The sequence below is a fragment of the Anabrus simplex genome, chromosome 2, assembly GCF_040414725.1.
Source record: "Anabrus simplex isolate iqAnaSimp1 chromosome 2, ASM4041472v1, whole genome shotgun sequence".
Taxonomy (NCBI): Eukaryota; Metazoa; Arthropoda; class Insecta; order Orthoptera; family Tettigoniidae; genus Anabrus; species Anabrus simplex.
In genome coordinates this window covers 867,747,773-867,768,485 of record NC_090266.1, presented here as the reverse complement: position 1 = coordinate 867,768,485, position 20,713 = coordinate 867,747,773, and the positions used below count along the sequence as shown (strand labels likewise).

General features: G+C 41.5%; 1 protein-coding gene across 6 annotated transcripts in view; it reads right to left on the bottom strand.

Moving 5' to 3' along the window:
• The window catches only part of Pfrx (6-phosphofructo-2-kinase), a 656,010-nt gene that overhangs the window by 269,591 nt on the left and 365,706 nt on the right, over positions 1 to 20,713 (bottom strand). The window contains exon 1 of one of the 6 annotated variants that reach the window (XM_068226310.1): positions 12,001 to 12,255. The exons of the other annotated variants lie outside the window; for them this stretch is intronic. Coding sequence (XP_068082411.1) covers positions 12,001 to 12,040 — 40 coding nt within the window. The 5' untranslated portion in view covers positions 12,041 to 12,255. Of the gene's footprint in view, positions 1 to 12,000; positions 12,256 to 20,713 lie in introns of those variants that run through there. 6 annotated transcript variants of the gene reach the window in all.

The window sequence follows — 20,713 nt, the reverse complement described above, 5'->3', positions numbered from 1 at the left end:
ACCTTCAGCCACAAACACAATCCTATATCGAAACTTCCTGGTGTGAGCATTTACTGTTGCGTGCTGTAATAGGATTGACAGTTACTAATACGGCAAATCGTTGTGCACTTTACAATGGTTTGGTTATATTTACAGGAAGTATACGGAAAGTCAACATATAATCAGGTGACTGCTGAGGAATTTCTGTGAGTGGGCACAAGTATATCAACTACCGCAAATTTCCGGACACCACGCATTAAGGTGAGGAATTGCGTAATAGGAATTAACCAGATAGGCCAAAATAACTGGCCCAGCCGGAAGTCGAATCCAGGACCCCCTGCACCAAAGGCCGACTATAAAGGCACTGAAAATATTATTGGAAAACTGGCAAAAAGTGACTGAATCATCAGTCATATATGCTATGAAAGCTAGTTACACGGGGGGATCCTGGTCAATGGCAAGCGACTTTCCAGTGTAAAACTTGAAATAATGTTGGCTAATCGATGTTATCGACGCACTAAAACTTATTTCGACCTGGAATGTTCACAAGACATACAGATATATAGTTTAAATTTGCCTCCACAACTTCTTCCGATGTCTGAACGGAGTTTCTTCAGGTATGAATACCTTGTCTGAAAACAGTCTGAAAGTCTGAAAACACACATCATCCAGAGATGTTTTGTTGCCAACGAAAACTTACAAAACGTTTGAATATGGTGTTTGTGTTAATTATAAAAGTCTGACTCCTCAAAGACAGTAGGTAAGTTAAGGGTGTATTCTGCCCGACGGCAGGTCCGAACCTCCGCAGAGGTGATATTTTCGGGGGGGGGGGGGACGAAGCCCGCTCCCCCCGCGTGACCATCGGCTCAATCCACATGGCCTCCGACATGCTATTAATTTCTAAGCAGGGAAGAGTGGGAAGTGATACTACAGGAGTATATGCCTGTCCCCATGCTCAGCATGTTACCAGGCCAGATGTGGTGGTGGTGGTGGTGGTGGGTATCAATAGCGGTGTAATCGGGTAGTAAGGGTCAGGGAAAAACCACATAGGCGGAAATAGAAAGATGCCCACATGTAAAACCTGACATCCGCAGAGGTGTGCCTGAGCCGGAGTTTACATGCGGTAGGGTGGCCAGTTCCTTTCCGCTTCTCCATTCCCTTACCCCCACCAACAGCGGGTGCCAACCCATCCAAATCTTGACCACGCCCAATGTTGCTTAACTTCGGAGATCTCACGGGATCCGGTGTTTCAACACGGCTACGGCCGTTGGCAAAGACAGTAAAATTACCGATTTACTGATGTTCATTTAAGTTATATTTTTACCGATGTACTTTGAGGTAGCGTTCTAGGAAATCTAACGAATAATAAATGGAAATTATAAAGGAAATGAATGTGATAATGCAAGAACAAATGCATTATACAATCATACAGTTGTGTCATATTTAATTTCAGGCATGCATACTTGTAACACCTTTAGCTCAAGTGATGAAGGCTGGCATAATCGTCACTTACTGCACATCGCGGTCACGATAAAGTTTTTCTATTAGCTTGGACATGCACATGGTATCAAACAAAAGTCCACGATGGTTACTGGAAGTGAATATTATGGGCATCAGCTATACGAGGTCTCCAGCTCCGCGCCCATTTACATCACTATACACCGTTTAGCTGCCAAGTCGGTGAAGTTTTCCAAACCGCCACTCGTCGGATATTAACCTAGAAAAACGCCAGCTGTTCCACTTCATCACTGCAACGTGTGTTACGCAAAATCCCGTATTTAAAGTATCTCCAGAGACCTTCGGCAGTTACTTTCCTCTCCACTCATCTCTCCAAGAACTGAATCATCGCCTGACACACTGTAAACTATCTTTGTATTCTGTTACGTCGAACACAACTGTCTACAGATTAGCCGACCGCCGTTCGAGTGACCTCGAGCTCGGTTCCCGACACAAGTCATGACATAAGATAGGTTGGTGACAAGGAATGTAACTGCGGTACCTTCTCGAAGACAATTGAGGAGCGGTTTTTCAATAAACGCAAATTTTGAATTTGTACACTACCTGGTGCAAAGAAAACGTAACCTTATAGTAACAAGTATACATGTCACACGCTCAAGTCAAAAACTAAGTATTAAACCTGTCTCTATTATTCTTTACTTAACTAGTATGTAATGGGGAAAACCAGTATATGAATGTGTGTATATGGCATTTATTTAGTGCAACCAAACGCAAATTTGGATTTTAAAAAACAATATTAACAAAGCTATCCATTATTTTATGTTTTCCGACGACTGTCGGAATGTTACATTGCCACTTTTTGACTTGACCCATTCAATTTTTGCTAGTGGTTTAACATCGCACTAACAAATCGAAGGTTTTTCGCCAACACAAAGATGGGAAAGGGCTACGATTCGGAAGGCAGGGGCCGTGGCCAACAATACCAAAAGTCGGACGATAAATGCAGCTACCCTTTAGAGAAACTCATTTTGAAAATGCAGCCAATGAAATATCCTCTGACGTTCTGCATTTCCTTTAACACATTGAAAGACGGGCTGAGTGACTCAGACGGTTGAGGCGCTGGCCTTCTGACCCAACTTCGCAGCTTCGATCCTGGCTCAGTCCGGTGGTATTTGAAGGTGCTCAAATACACGTCAGCCTCGTGTCAGTAGATTTATTGGCACATAAAAGAACTCCTATGGGACTAAATTCCGGCACCTCGGGAACTCCGAAAACCGTACAAGTAGTTAGTAGGACGTAAATCCAATAACATTATTGTCAATGCATTGAAATGTTTTAGACGTGAGGATATTTGGAAAGATAGAAAAAGGCTGCAGACTGAAGAAGCACTATTTCCTAAACATTACTGTGACATACTTAAGAAACATTTCTGGTTAAGACGCTTGGTAGGGACTGGAAAAGAACGGACTTCAAGAAAGTTTCACGTCTCGTACTAAGATCCAAGTTGCATTTTCGTATATCTGAGACAGAAGTTCGAACACTAAAGAAATAGCCTAAATAGCAAGAGGAAAATTATCTTTTTATTTTCACTCCACTTATTGTCGACCAACAAATGAGTGTTAAAGGCTTCAAAATGGTCATAACACATGCAGCTTGTGAACAGTGAATACTGTTTCCTTACCAGAAAGAAAAAAAGAGATTTTGCCAGAAGATTCTAACGATATTTATGCACAAACATTGTCCGCAACGAAGAAATAAGGTCGTTGTTGTTGACATACATCTATGCTTAAAATATAACTAGACTTAAGAAAGGTAAACATACCTAGGTATCGAAAGACAAACACTCATATGTTTCCCTTTTGCAGAGATATGTCAACAAATTATAAAAACGAAGAAAGAAATTTGCTTATCAGCAGCTGATATTGATGCCTGCAACAATTTATGCCCTATAGTTACCGGATTTTGAAAAAAATCACAATTTATCCACGTCGAAAAATTACACAGTACAGATGCTTATAATTTCACGGCAGTAATGCTTACAAGATATCAAAATGAACATTTGAAACGCAGGAACACTGTTGAAAAGACTGAACATTTCGAGTGTAGACAAAACTTCCATATCTTAAAGCTACTTTCCATGCAGTTATCAGCTTTTGAAAAAAACGCTCCTCTATTGAATAGCTGTTGAATATGAGAAGTAGCGCCATTCGAACGCTCGCCGAACATAATAAATTCGCAGGCAATGATCGAAAGTAGTCCTAAATGTAAAGCACCATATATTTTACGAATGATTAATTTTGAAAACTTTTGCACTTTTGATCAATTACTGTACATTTACGAAAATAATTTGAAAGTATTACGTATCAACTGATAAAGTACCGAAAATGCATTTCGGAATCTTCGCACTGCATAGAAAAAAAAGACTTCAATTTTATTATCTAATAAGATTGACGAATGGATTTTTAAAATATATCTATATATATAAAATAAGAGTTTTGTCTGTACATTGCCCAGAATTTGAAAAGAATGGTATTTCTGTATCGGTCATGTCCACAGTAACAAGAAAATGCATTTTGTACTTTTCCGTAATGTCTGTCTGTCTGTCTGTCTGTCTGTCTGTCTGTCTGTCTGTCTGTCTGTCTGTCTGTCTGTCTGTCTGTCTGTACGTATGTATGTACGTATGTATGTACATGCATCACGAGAAAACGGCTCAAGAGAATTTAATGAAAATCGGAATGTAAAGTCGGCTGATGAACCGCTACAATCTAGGCTATAAATTATTTTAATCACGCTGAGTGAAATGGTAGTTTAGGGGAAGGCCTGAAATTTAATTCTCAAATATTTATTTTATTAGTGGTCATGTCTTAATGAAAATCGCTAGACAAAGATGGGAAATAAGTCGCTACAATATAGGCTATACACGCTGAGAAAAATGGTAGTTTAGGGGAAGGCCTAAAATTTAATTGTCAAATATTTATTTTATTAGTGGTCGTATCTTCACGAAAATTGGTATGCAAAGTCGGGGAATAGGTCGCTATAATCTAGGCTATCAATAATGCTATTCACACTGAGTGAAATGGTAGTTTAGGGGAAGGCCTGAAATGTAATCTATATATAAAATAAGTGTCTTGCCTGTACATTGCTCAGAATTTTAAATGAATGATATTTCTGTATCTGTCATGTCCACAGTAACAAGGAAATGCAATCTTTTACTTTTCCGTACTGTCTGTCTGTCTGTCTGTCTGTCTGTCTGTCTGTCTGTCTGTCTGTAGACGCATCAATAGAAAATGGCTGAAGAGAATTTAATGAAAATCGGTATGTAATGTCGGGTGATGAACCACTGCAATCTAGGCTACAAATTATTTTATTCACGTTGAGTGAAATGGTAGTTTAGGGGAAGGCCTGAAATGTAATTCTCAACAAATAAGTTATTTATGTTATAAGTGCCAACGGCCGTAGCCGTGTTGAAACACCGGATCCCGTGAGATCTCCGAATTTAAGCAACATTGGGCGTGGTCAGGAGTTGGATGGGTTGCCACGCGCTGTTCCTGGGGGTAGGGGAATGGAGGAGCCGAAAGGAACTGGCCACCCTACCGCACATAAACTCCGGCTCAGGAACACCTCTGCGAAGGTTCGGACCTGCCTTCGGGCAGAATAACCCTCACCTACCTATGTTATTAGTGGTCGTATCGATAAATACTACATAACTAACATAACTTTAGCTATGTCATAATTTAGTAGTAGTTATGTAAGAAGTTATTAAATTTCCTATCACTTGTGCCTTAAACATTGTTAGCGTACCTCATATAATCAGAGATATTCATGAATTTGGATTTTTGTTACTAGGTCCATATCAGCGCCGAGTCACGAGAAAATGCGTAAACAGAATTTAGTGAAAATCGGTATGTAAAGTCTGAGAATAAGGAACTACAGTCTATGATATCAATAATTTTGTAAGACACCCTAATATCACAGAGTCGAAAGAAAACTAATGTGAAGGCCTGCAATATAGAAAGCTCATAAACTTTATCAACAATAACATTACATTGACCATTGTTTGTTGTGATGTGCTTTTTGTCTTCTGTTTCCTCTCATCCCCGATAGATAGGATTACTGCAGCGTACCATGGTTTTTTTAAATTTGCTTGACGTCGCACCGACACAGGTAGGTCTTATGGCGACGATGGGATGGGAAATGAATAGTGGTGTGAAGGAAGCGGCCTTGGCTTTAAGGTACAGCCTGGTGTGACTGGTGTGAAAATGGGAAACCACGGAATACCATCTTCAGGGTTGCCGGCAGTGGGGTTCGAATTCACTATCTCCCGGATGCAAGCTCACAGCTGCGCGCCCCTAACCACACGGGCAACTCGCCTGGTCGTACCGACTGTAACAGCCTGCCTGTATAATGGCGGGAAGTAGCTGGGGAGTAAGATAACTTTCTTCTTTAGCATGCCATTCCTCTGGTTCATACATTTTCTGATATATCTGGTACGTAACACACTGGTTCATCATAGTATTCGAGCTATTCAATCCCTACTCTGAGGCACTGATTGGAATGAGTAGTGTGCATATTTGACGGAATAATGACAGAGGAGTGTTCACGGCAGTCTGCGACCTGCTTATTCCAGCTCTGGAACTTTGGACTCTTAGATCGGCACCGTAGTACTGTTCGTTGAAAGTGAGGAAGTGTGCGGTTTTTCATTTGATCGAGTATTTTATATGATAACATTGCTTTCAATCGCTACATTCCTACTGACGTTTTTGTAATGACCTATGTTCAATTCAGTTAGGAAAAATACAAAGTCAGTCTTTCTGAGAATTCCGTAGCGAAGCACGGGTACATCAACTGGTATATATATATATATATATATATATATATATATGCTGTACGCCCCACCAGTAGAGATAGGTTTTATGGCAACGATGGGACAGGAAAGGACTAGGAGTGGGAAGGAAGCGACTGTGGGCTTAAGGTACAGTCCCAGCATTTGCCTAGTGTGAAAATGGTAAACCACGAAAAGCCATTTTCATGACTGCCGACGATGCGGTTCGAACCCACTATCTCCCGAAAGCAAGCTTACAGCTGCGTGACCCGAACTGTACAGCCACTCGCTCAGTCGCGAGTGATGGTATATTACGAAAACTCGTTAATATTTAACTACAGTGAGCAGTGGTCATAAGGCAACATTTGATAAAGTGCCATTCCTTTACATAAAAGCAATAAACATTGGCGGAAAATGAAATCCCACCACAAAAAGATATTAGTTTAGGGATATACGAATTAGGCTAAGCACTTGTCTAGGTAGGCGTAACACATTTGTTTGATTAAAGTTTCCAGGTCACAGGTTCAAGCACGCGCGAGAAGACATGTGACATGTTGGTACATCAATAATCGCTGTAGTTGTCACGAGTTTGAATGCAAACGTGCATGCATTGTGTCGTACAAGTGCCGTATGTTATTTTGTGGAATGAAGTTTCACGCCTGTTGCACTTAGTCAAATTAGCAACGCTTAGAGTAGGTATTAGATGGCGCTGGATTTGTCGTCCGATAATGCCCCATACGTGCTGAATGGGCGTAAGGTCTAGTGAACTCGCAGGCCAAGGCAACTGGTTGACACTCTATAGAGCACGCTGGGTTACAGCACCGGTATGAGGACGAGCGTTATCCTGTTGGAAAACACCTCATTGATTACTGCGAATGAATGACAGTGCAGCCGTTTCAATCATCAGTCTGACGTACAAATCCGCTGTCACGATTCTTGAGATAAGAACGAAGAGTACTTCTACTGTCAAAGGATGTCTGTCTCCAGACCATTACTCCTGACGTAGGTTCAGTGTGTCGACGCCGGAGACAGCTTGGTTCCAAGCGGTCACCTAGCCTCGTCCTTACCAACCTACGGCCATCACTGGCACCAAGACAAACAGCTCTCATCTGAGAACACAACAGATCTCCACTCCGCCCTCCAATGAGCTCTAGCTTGACACCACTGAAGTCACAGATGGCAGTAATTCGGAATTTGTGGAATAACGCTACAGGACGTGTGGTCTCGGAGTTGTCCTTCAAGTAATCTGTTTCTTATAGCTCGCTGTGTCACTCTGGTGCCAACTGAAGCTCTAATCGCTGGTGCAGATGCAGTACGAACCACCATACCCCTGCGGCAAATACGGAGATCTTCACTCTCCCTAGTGACCCGTACGGCCAGAACACCATTTTCTTGAGATAATGCCTTCTCATGGCCACTGCTGCCAACACCGACACACAATGGATACATCTGTGCCAAGTCTTTCTGCAATATCGCGGAAAAAACATCCACCTTCTCGTAGCCCTATTACACGGCCTCGTTCAAATTCAGTAAGCTACTGATACTGCCTTTTTCGTTTCCTTAAAGGCATGTTTGAGTCACACCTACCTCACAATGCCAACACCGGACGATGACTAACGCTCACCAAGTGTACATCGCGTATTTGAAGTAAACTTGCTTTGAAAGGTCATAGTGGCGCTACTAGCATCCTTCTTTGTCGACTACCGCGCAAACCTGAATAGGAGTCATCTTCCGATTAAGCAAACACGCATTCCAAATTTCGTTTATCTACCACAACACCTTCTTGGTGTTGGGATTTCATTTTCCGCCAGCGTATTAAAATGGTATTTTAAACTGTACCAACCTAGTATTTTGCTCTGGCTTCATTGCTGCTGGTCAATTCATCTTTTGATAGTTGGTCAATTATTGATGCACAACACCGACCAATTGGGTTGCAGTTTATACCTTGCAGTTTATAGTTTAAAGGACTCCATGGAGTTAACTTCACGATTTAGAGATTTTTGTATTTAATAATGCACTAAGATAAGCAGATTTTCGGCAACGCTGGAACGACGATGGTGTTCGTATCCAACATCTCCTGAATGCGAGTTCTAATGCTTCACGAGCAATACCACGTAGTCAAATCGCTATCAAAATTAACCGATTCAACTTCCAGTGGCCACCCTGAGTGCGGTTTCTCAACTCTTGTTTTTAGCAATTTCAAGTTCTTGGGCACATTATTTTCGAAAGCCAGTTCTCAAAAACTACAACAAAAATAAAAGTTGCGGAGCATGGTTTTCACCACAAAATATGCAAGAAAACTCATTTTCACAACCCTGAAATTGACTGCGCGTTAAAACTGAGATCAATTCTGTGACAGATACCACATGGTAAAATACAAAACAGAAGCATAACTGATAAGTGAAAAATCAGGGCTGTAGTTGCATGGGGTCGATTTGTTGAATTTAAGTTTAGGGATAGCCAGACAATATACTAGACAATATACTGTATATTACTCTAATAGCACACAGTGGCCTAGCAATATTAAAGTAGCAAAACGGAAATCTATAGTTTCTCTGTTACTATTAGCTGTAGCTAAAGATTGTACATAAAAAAGTTGTGCAAAATATTTCCGATCTTCCATGATTCATGTGTTTAACCGTACGAAGAATAGTAACTAAGATATTCGCGATATTCGACATTACGATTTCCGGAGGAGTTCTTTTAGGTGCCAGTAAACCCACCGACATGAGGCTGACGTATTTGAGTACCTTCAAAAACCACCGGACTGAGCCAGGATCGAACCTGCCAAGTTAGGGTCAGAAGGCCAGAGTCTCAGCCGCCTGAGCCACTCAGCCCATCTCTGGCTGATCAATTGAGCTGTCTCTTTCCTCACTGCCAGGAATGATTTATAGTTATTCTCTGTCTTGCTGTTTTAATTGTTGTATGCATTCTGTCGAGACTGGATTGAATTTTCACATTTCTCATACCACCTAGGGCGCCTCTTATAAAAATAAAGCATCCGGTGAAGAGAGAATCCTAACGGAAATTCTCAAATCAGCAGGCCCAAGCACCATAAAGGAAATCACAAAAATCACGCAAGACATTTGGGAAAAAGAACAAATCCCAGAACACTGGCAAAATGCAGTATACTGTATATACTGCGCGTTAAAACTGAGATCAATTCTGTGACAGATACCACATGGTAAAATACAAAACAGAAGCATAACTGATAAGTGAAAAATCAGGGCTGTAGTTGCATGGGGTCGATTTGTTGAATTTAAGTTTAGGGATAGCCAGACAATGCAGATCTGTAGCAGCCTATAATAATAATAAGTTTATTAAATAAACATTTTCAAAATCGCAAACTGCGATCACACTTACTTCATACTCTTCAAAATAGTGCCTTGCATATATAAAAAACACAATTCACAATAGAATATTACAACACGACACTGAAAAAAAAAATCCACTGAGAAAACGCACGCTTGTTACACTTTCCAGCTGCTCTAACGTAAAAATGAATGTCATCGAGTGAGAAAAGAGTTACTATGTTCACCGGAAAATGGCAGCACATTCCACACGATAAAACTAGTGGCCTGTTGTCCGGCTCCGCGGTGTAGGAGGCAACGCGTCCGCCTGTCACCCGGAGGCCTCGGGTTCGATTCCCGGCCGAGACAGGGTTTTTAAATTGTAATGATTATCCCTGGCCTGGGGACTGGGTGTCAGTGACGTCCTTAATCTTCCTTTCCTCACATAAAACATTCCACACTACCGCCATTCCAATTACACGCAGGTTCATACAATATGGTACCGGTAGGGGCACATGATCCACATGGGTTGACGCCCCGAACAAACAGAATGGCGCAAACAGAAATTAGTCCTCAAAATTCACCAACCAATCATTTTAGGCACAAGAAAAATTAAACCAGAATGTCTTTATGAACAGGAAAGCAAACATTGATCAAAAGAAACGCAAAATCGTAAGAAACATTCTAGGCCCAAAACTCGCCGACGGACAATACCGATTCAGCGGCAACAAGAAAACAAATGCACAAATATTTACGGTGACATCAGAAAACGCAGGTTAAAATTCTATAGACATATTAAAAGAATGTACCCAGACAGACAGACTTACTTTCTTTCTTTCTTTCTTTCTTTCTTTCTTTGTTAATCTGTTTACCCTCCAGGGTCGGTTTTTCCCTCGGACTCAGCGAGGGATCCCACCTCTACCGCCTCAAGGGCAGTGTCCTGGAGCTTGAGACATTGGGTCGGGGGATACAACCGGGGAGAATGACCAGTACCTCGCCCAGGCGGCCCCACCTGTTATGCTGAACAGGGGCCTGCCCAGAGAGACTTAAAAACAAATAACTGAATTCTACGAAAACAGGAGTAGAGCGAGAACAGACAAAATTAAATGGATTGGTGAAATCAAAGCAGCATTTGAAACAGGCAGGAATAACAGGGTAATCTTCAGATCCAACATTTACAAAAGGAAAGTTGACCAAGAAGAAAGACCAAAGAAGACTGGAACAACCTAGTCTGAAGACAGAAAGGAAGCCCACAGTAAGAGAATGAAATAAATATGGGCAAAAGGAAGGCAAATGCACTCCTGTATGTACTTTGCATAGTACTAATGGGCTTATTCGCATGTAATGATAATAATAATAATAATAATAATAATAATAATAATAATAATAAATATCATCATCTTATCATCCTTCAACTAATGCCGGTCTTAAAAACAGTGCCGGAATTTGCACTGGAAAGGAAATCATTCACCAGTCAATTACGACACGAGTGTGGCTAAATAAATCTTGTAAGATTTCGAGATGATAAAACTGCTGAAAGAACAGCCAGCCTCATACTGACGTAACAACATACCGAGCTCGATAGCTGCAGTCGCTTAAGTGCGGCCAGTATCCTGTATTCGGGAGATAGGTTCGAATCCCACTGTCGGCAGCCCTGAAGATGGTTTTCCGTGGTTTCTCATTTTCACATCAGGCAAATTCTGGGGCTGTACCTTAATTAAGGCCACGGCCGCTTCCTTCCCAGTCCTAGCCCTTTCCTGTCCGATCGTCGCCATAAGACCTATCTGTGTCGGTGCGACGTAAAGCCAATAGCAAAAAGAAACTGACGTAACACCACGACTAAATTTACATTCTTAGTAGAATGATGATGGTGCTTGTTTAAAGTGGCCTAACATCTAAGGTCATCGTCTCCTTTAGTAGAATGAGTAACTCGCCTGCAACTGCAAAACACTACCACTGTTATTATTATTATTATTATTATTATTATTATTATTATTATTATTATTATTATTATTATTATTATTATTATTATTATACAGGAAGTTCGACTTTGGCAAGGAGCTCAAGGAGTCCCAGTCGTTTTGTCTCAACAAAGAAACTACTAATACGATTTATATTATTGTTAATTAATTACTGAAAACAAGGTCAACCTGGAGTCTACGTAACCTACATAAGGCAAGAGGCCATAACTCTATTCATTGCCAGGCGTAAGGAGGGCATATAGTGCCAAGGTGTAATGATAATGCAAGAAAATACATACAAGCAAATCTACATAGATTGAAATGGAACTGTCATTCAAACCAGTTCACAAGCAAAGTTCACTGGTCGGCAGCCAAAATCTTCGTTAGTAGTGGTTACGTAGAGACAAAACACGACTTTGCGAAAAGAGACGAGACTACATAACATATACCAAACAAACCTAGCATTCATAACCTTATTTATTCAACGTACCTTCATCAACGCTGTCCAGACGACCACACAATAGAGACATTTCGCGCGTCCTCACTTCAATGTAAATGATCGGACTATGGGGGACAGACTGACGCCATTTAACAAGTCAGATTTAAGAATCTTGATCAGATGTCACGAGGGCACGCATGTCGTCACTCCACCACGTCTTGATTCATGCAGCTCCGGCGTGACAGCGTGTTACACGCATGCAGGCCCTCGCACAACTGATACCGACGTCTTGGTTATACTGTATCTGCTTCGGTAGGCTCATAAAAAATTATCTCATATCTCAAACGCTCCTCCACGTATTCACAAGGCATCAGCGTAAACACACTGTAACATAAAATCGACGAAAAACAGATTATCGTTTATAGTCTTAGTCGAAAAACAGATTATCGTTTATAGTCTTAGTTAACATTCGACAGTTAACGGAAAATACTCACCGAGCGAGTTGGCCATGCGGTTAGGGTCACGCAGCTCTAAGCTTGTATTCGGGAGATGGCGACTTCGAATCCCACCGTCGACAGCCCTGAAGATGGTTTTCCGCGGTTTCTCATTTTTAAAACTAGGCAAATGTTGAGGTTGCACCTTAATTAAGGCCACGGCCGCTACCTTCCCTCTTTCCCAACCTTCCATCGCCATAAACCTTCGATGTGTGTGTGCGATGTTAAAGCAGTAGCAAGAAGTACTCATTGATGCACCGGATCTTTAAGCAAATATTTGTCTGCATAAAAATAATTAGTCGGGCTGAGTGGCTCAGGAGTTTAAGGCGGTGGCTTTCTGAGCAACACGTTGGCAGGTTCGATCCTGGCTCAGTCCGGTGGTATTTGAAGGTGCACAAATCACAAATACGTCAGCCGAGGGCCTGCAGATTTACCGGTACGTAAAAGAACTCCTGCGGGACTAAATTCCGGCACCTCGGCGTCTACGAACACCGTAAACAAGTAGTGGGACGTAAAGCAATTATTATTATTATTATTATTATTATTATAAAAATAATTAAGTGTAAATTGCGATTCTGAGCACCACGTACTCCCCGTGTGTTTGAAAGCTGCAACGAACTGCTTTCATTGGATTTACGTTGCACCGCCTCCCCTTACGGTGACAATATAGGACAGGGTTGACTGGGAAGGAAGAAACCACGGCTTTAATTACGGTACAACTCAAGGGGTAGCGTACTTGCCTCTTAAAAGGGGCCGCGGATACGATTCCCGGCCAGGTCAGGGACTTTTACCTGAATCTGAGAGCTGATTCGAAGTCCACGCAGCCTATGTGATTGCAATTGAGAAGCTATCCGACGGTGAGATAGTGGCCCCGGTCTAGAAAGCCAAGAATAACGGTCGAGAGGATTCGTCGTACTGACCACATGACACCTCGTAATCTGGAGGCCTTCGGCCATCGCCTTTTGGAGCTGTTGCGCCATGAGGTTTTTGTTTTTTCCTAGCATCCAGTATTCGCCTGGTGTGAAAATCAAGGAAAACCATATTCAGGGCTGACGACAATTGAGGTCGAACCTACCATCTCCCGAATGCAACAACTGTATTCATTTGTGTGTGTGTAATTAATTGTGGTTAACATTTGCGAAAGATACCTTAATAGTACTTTATTAACGCATGTGTTGACAAAATACTCTGGGTGTTCCTGAGATCAAAAAACTCTACGTTCCTTTCCAAGTCTTCTCGCGCAGTATACATATCAGCATATTTTAAAAGGATTTAGCTGGTGTTTAATGAAGCAATAAAGCCTTTAATCCCTAGGAGAACAATGTGAAAAGTCCTCTTCTTTGAGATGTGATGATAAGAATGTAGTAAATATCTACATAATGATTTGCCCACAGGACAATCTATGGTAGAAGAATGTCTACCTCTTAATCCCCTTTCCTGATCGGGGATGAGGCGTGATGAAATGATGACTTTTTTATGACCGGGTGCCCTTCCTGACATTCCTGACACCAACCTAAGATGAGGAGATAATGAAGGTGGAATAAAAAAGGTGGTGAGTGAAACTGGGTAAGAGGCTGAAAGGAATCTGCTGTGGCCGATGAAAAGGTTTGGCAGGCCAAACGTATAGTATCAGGGTGAATTAATTTCTACCATCACTTAAAACGTCATTTATTTCCCGAATGACTTCAATCAATGAAGGTACATACTTCCCATTTTAAAATAATTATTTCTAGAATTCAGATCTGTTATTAAAATTTATTAAAACTTTGAATCGAAATAAAGGTAAAGTGTGTAAAATATGCAGCATAATCTAAAGTAAGACAATTTCAAATATTATCCACCACCCTCACATGGCGCTAGAGCCCTGAAGGGCCTTGGCCTACCAAGCAACAGCTGCTCAGACCAAAGGCGAATAAATTATGAGGTGACGCATGGTCGTTATTCTTGGTTTTCTAGACGGGTGACGCCATCACACGTCAGATAGCTATTCAGTTGTAATCACGTAGGCTGAGTGGATCTCGAACCAACTCTGAGGTGCAGGTAAAAGTCACTGACCTCGCTGGAATCGACCCTGGGACCTTAATGTGACAGGGAGGTACAGTATCTCTAGACGCGAGGCCGGCATTTCAAAGGGTATATCAACTGACCCTTGTTAATGAACAGGAGAACTGTTTGTGCAAGAGTTTAAGACGGAAGTATTTTGACGAAACCTCCAGCAAAGTTTGCAATACAAAACTTACTGGCAAAATGGCTTGAAACGGCCTCTGTAGAGAATAAAAATGTTATCTATCGGAAGAGTTGGAACACCAGCAAACATTGCTCGAGTTAAGGAAAGCCTGGAACGAAGTCCGAAGAAATCTCAACGCCGATTACCTGTCCAGGTGAGAATTAAGAGATAGTTGTGAGGAAAAATTATCAAAAGAGGACCTGCATCTGTATCCTTACAAATTTACTATTGTGCATGCGTTAAAGCGTCCAGATGAACCTTTAAGTGTTGAGTTCTGCCGGTGGTTCCTGAGTGAAGTGGAGTTAGGACTTTTGGATCCTCAGTTCTTCATTTCTTCAGATGAGGCCATTTCCAGCATCATCTGTGATGTTCATTAACAAGGGTCAATCCCGAGTCAGCCCTACTATAAATATTTTCCGAGCCTGTTTTTTTACCCATCCGGTATATGTTGATTGCAAATATTACATTTTTACTTTTTAAGTTATCACCATTTGTCTGTCTGTGAAAGTTCTCGTGATTCTCGTGAGTGACAAATTCTTGAAGTATATACTAAATAGATGATGATGCTTGTGGTTTAAAGGGGCCTAACAGCTAGGTCATCGGCCCCTAATATACTAAGTAAAACAAGGCCATAAGAGTTTCGGAGTCACACATGAACCGTGAGCTCCCTGAAGAGGTTAAAGAAGTGCTACGCCATTTGTCATGTTGGTCTCACCAGGTTCCCACTATCAAGCGTAATGCACACTGACGTTCCAAGATTCATGAGATAGGGGTCTATTATCGTGTAGCCCCTCCTCTTCTTCGGCCAAGTGCAGCAGCTCATCGTGGCATCGATTCCACAAGTGGAAGAAACGCTTGTGGAGTGATTCTGACCCATGGCGTTTGGATAGCTACCCACAGTTTCCTGCTGTTTGTTCGTCCAGGGTCTTAGGTGTGAATGGACCTCACCTCCACGTCACATACATACATGCTAGACAGGGTTAATTTCAGGCAAACCAGGCGGCTACAGCAGTCGTTGAAACTCTCCAGAACGCTCCCTGATCCAATTCTGGACAACTGGGGCCCGACGACACTGTGCATTCTCCTGCCGGAATATCTCATCGTCGTAGGGATACGTGAAGTCCATTACGAGCTACAAGTGGTCAGCAAACACTTTAGCGTAGCAGTCACTGATCAATGACCTTTCCAAATGGATCACCGAATCCAGCCCATTCAACGTGAATACACCCCATATCAGTATGGAGCTAGCATCAGTCTGTACGGTGCCTTGTTGACAACTGGAGTCCATGGCTTCATGGGGCCTGCACTATATCTGAGCTCAACCATCAGCTCGAATCATTTGGAACGGTCACTTATCGGGCCAAGCTACATGTCGCGAGTTCTCCAGGGTTCAAACAGCAACGTCATGTGCCCATGTGAGACGCTGTGCCCGGTGTCATGGAGTTAACAAGGGTACTCAATAAGGTCTTCTGTTCCCACATCCCACTGACGTTAAAGAACGCTGCACTGACCTGCTGAATATGCGTACTGTACTTCGTACACCGAATGTGGGTGTGATTTGAGCCAGTGTAGCTTGTCTGTTACCACGGATAATGCTGGCCAGACACAACTAATAACGATTATTAAGCATTCACGGTCGCCCATTGCGCTATTCACTGTGGATGGTAATGCGTTCCACGAGATATTCCCGTTACACACGTGATACCGTCGATTGAGGATTGTTAAATCCCCGCACACCTTCGACAATGGAGTGTTCCATCAATCTGCCCTCCCCCACCCCCGCTACTGCCATGCCCGTTCGAAAGACTTCACTTCCGTGACGTCACGGTACGGTGGCGCCACCAATTATTACATGTAAATACTGCTATCCCATGACTCTTGGCAAGCCAGTGTATAAAACACGCATTAATATAAATTCATACATTGTTTCTGAAACAAAACCGCGTTTGAGCACTAAGATGAAGTCTGCAGTTCTAAGCTAATCTGTAAATGCTGCACTGTTACCTTTTCTAACTACTCAGATGGTATCAAGAAGTATTTCTGGCCGTCGTAAAAACCACTGTTTCTCTGATGAAAGTGAAAATGTTGGTAGCAACTGCTTGAAGATAGCTATCCCCGATGGCTTTAGAGACAGTGGTTTTTTAAAAGCTTTTATTGGTTTCATGTCGCGCCACCCGCAGACACGTCTTACGGCGATTACGAGGTATGAAAGGGCTACAACTGGGAAGGAAGCGACCGTAGTCTCAAGACATACCCCCAACAGTTGCCTGGAATGAAAACAGGGAACTACAGTAGTTGATCTATTACGGATATACTTGGATGACTTTACTTTCTGTATACTTGGGTGAGTTTAAATACACTGCAATTATAAGCATTTTGACAATGAAAACCGTGAGTGTAGAAGTGGAAGGGACGAGTGAGAGGGCGGGGGAGCAGTCAATCGGATGGATCCGTGGAGTTTAAATAGCCGTGTTAGTTGTTTTAAAAATGTATTTGACTTTAGATCCTTGGCAGACCAAATAGCCATCTGGGTGTAGTTCCTACCTATTTAATCGTTTTCAGAAGGTTAGGCAAGGCCTGAAGTAGACATACCAGTACGCAGATTTATGTACACGTCCTAGGAGAGAGAAATATAATGCATTCTTAAAATTTGAGGGATCCATTCTGGTAAACTCTGGTGCCCATGCTACGAACATGTGACGTGCCCGCTCTTACACCACTGACGGGCGAAAATATGTAACGTGCCGGGTCACCGTGATTTTAATATAATAAATACTCGCTCATTTCCCTCTCCATAAACATTTTTTTTTGCTAGGGGCTTTACGTCGCACCGACACAGATAGGTCTTATGGCGACGATGGGATAGGAAAGGCCTAGGAGTTGGAAGGAAGCGGCCGTGGCCTTAATTAAGGTACAGCCCCAGCATTTGCCTGGTGTGAAAATGGGAAACCACGGAAAACCATCTTCAGGGCTGCCGATAGTGGGATTCGAACCTACTATCTCCCGGATACAAGCCCACAGCCACGCGCCTCTACGCGCACGGCCAACTCGCCCGGTTCTCCATAAACAATACCCCTTGCGCGCCAGCCTTCAAACTTAAGGATTGAAGACAATAACTGATCATTAATAATGAGTAATGAGACTCTAAATAATCCCAGATGATGTAGGAGCTGTTTGCTGGTTCTGCCTTTGTCATCTCTCGTAGTAAGTACCAGTCCTATTTCCGATTCACTAATTGGACAACGACCTTCCTAACTATAACACTTCCTATAATACTCATTACATAATGCGGTAATGAGCCCTAATTTCAATATCAAATCCACCTTGGGATACGTTCATGGAGAGAATACACTTATATTCTTCCGTATTACAGAAATGTAGCATAACTAAATACGTAACAACATTTCTGCCGTGCTATATAAGTTAAAACCGGTCTCTCGTCAACTTTATCTCATTATTATGATAACCAGTTCTCAATGAGAGTAACTCTGAGTAGTGCTCTGCTCAGATGCAAAGTGAACTTGTAAACTACAGGGAGAACTTCCTCTTCATATCTGCTCTGTCTTCTCTCGTATAATAAGAACGATGAGAAAGACCTTCCTCTAGCATCATGACCATCAGACACTAAGTCGTACAAACGCTAAGATGTTAAGATGTTAAGAAGCCTAAGACCTTCAGCAGTTAAGATCTTCAGCGGTTCAGCTATTAAGACCTCCTCGAGCTCCTGTCGTTGATGTATATAGGCTCCAAAATCTCCATCTACCATATCACATGGTCCTGTAAGATCTGATGTTTTATCCCTTATCCTAAACATCGCTGTATATCCATCATCTAGTTTCTTAACGTTTACTCACATAGGTTGAAATTTCGCAGGCTTATAAAGCGTCAAGCAAAGTTCGAAAATTAGGAGTTAACAAGTTATAACAGTCTCTTCAGAATATGGAGGGGGCTAAGCAATTCTGCAATCTCGATGATGTCCTGATGTCCTTTTCCTGGTAAAGGGCTAAAATTAGCATGGTGTGTCCGGTCGCCTGACCTCGGGCTACTGGAAATTTACTGCAAGGTATTAATACGGGTGATGTTGCAATACGTAACTCAAGACGCAGCTCGTTCAGAATTCGTTTTTGCCGTGATACAAAGAAATCAGACGACAATGTGAAATAGATGACTATAAACCCTATATTTAAGCATTATCATTTAGAGTGAACTACCACAAATTAAATATAAAATCTTTCCAATTAATTCCACAGTTTGATAATTTTATGTACGTGCTGTGATGTTCAAAACATCACAAATATTTCGATTAATAATAATAATAATAATAATAATAATAATAATAATAATAATAATAATAATATTGGCTTTACGTACCATGAACTACAGTACTTTTACGGTTTTCGGAGACATCGAAGTGCCGGAATTTAATCCCGCAGGGGTTCCTTTACGTGCCAGTATATCTACCGACATGAGACTGACGTATTTGAGCACCTTCAATTACCACCGGACTGAGCCAGGATCTAACCTGCCAAGTTGGGGCCACAAGGCCAGCGCCTCAACCGTCTGAGCCACTCAATCTAACGATTAAATAATTTTATTAATTATTTTATTTCAATTATTTTATTTTAAATATTGTGATAGGTACATTTGTTATTTAATACAATACTATTCAATGCAACAAATTTGAACGTACAATATATCAAATTTTACATATTAAGCTACCTTTCTATTAATCACAAGTATCTGCACACCCAATTTATATTCCCTTTCTATGAGATCAAAATTAAATTCCCGTAACCTTTTTCGCAATATATTTCAAGGAGACCCAATTATACATCTATTTTTACATATGACCTTTCGATGCTTCACAAGCATATATTGGTGTCCTCGAATTTGTGATAGTACATATATCACACCCTCGCACTGTATTTAGAAGATATGCTATTATTATTATTATTATTATTATTATTATTATTATATTTATTATTATTATTTAATTTGTATATATTTTCTTAATATTTTAAGCTGGAAGGTCTTCATATGTAATTTGTTTGTAAAACCGGATGGGAAAACTGTGCTATTTTAAACTAGGAATCTTTTTGTGAGTCATGTTGAACAGCCCAGAGTTCGATGGCTTAGCCTTGTTATTGTCTTGAGACCCGGAAGAGGTTCGGGGCGTGGCCTTGGTATGGCAAGAGGATCTTCCACTCGTGGTTGGATGGCCAGGACCAGTGTAGAAGGGGGAAGCTGAGGTCTATTTAGGCATGTGAGAAAACGACGGAGGACTTGACTGAAAACAGCGGAGGAGTTGATTTAAAAACTGGTGTACGTAGAGGAGATGTAACTTTTGCGAAACATACTTGACTTAAACAGCGGAAGGGAGGAGATGTAACTTTTGTAGAACGTTATTGACGTGAAATTTTGTGGAATGTAATGTGTGGTACTGACCAACGAACTGTAGAGTGCTTAGGCACTTTGTATTGTATCACTTGTTGCGGGATGGTGTCTTATATGTCGGTGAGAGCTACGGGGTACTGTACGAGTATATCAGACTTTCCATAATTTATGTTCTGGAACAACTAGTGTGTGTTGCTCGAGTGAATGTATCTTTAAAACAAGTGTTAGAATCATTGAACACATAATTATGAAGGTACAGTATCTGTGTGCTATAACAAGTGCCAATTATGAGAATATGCAAGTTGTGTTGATACACAGAGACAGTGAAAGGTATTTATCTATATACGTATATGCTTTGTAATTAATGTTCATCGGGCTGACTGCAAATGGTAGCTTGGTTCTCACTTTTCGTTTCCCACTGTTGTTGTTGTTGGATAATTGTGTACATATGGAGTCTTCCAGTAGTATTTACTGAGTGTATTTTATGTGGCAGGAGATAACTCATAAAACTAATATTGACGACATGGTCACCACTTTCAATAACATGATACTACAAATTTTTGACAAACATGCCCCTATACGAACAGCACGCGTCTGTAAAAGACTCTCCCCGTGGCTAAATGATGATATTAGAGCAATGATGGCTAAG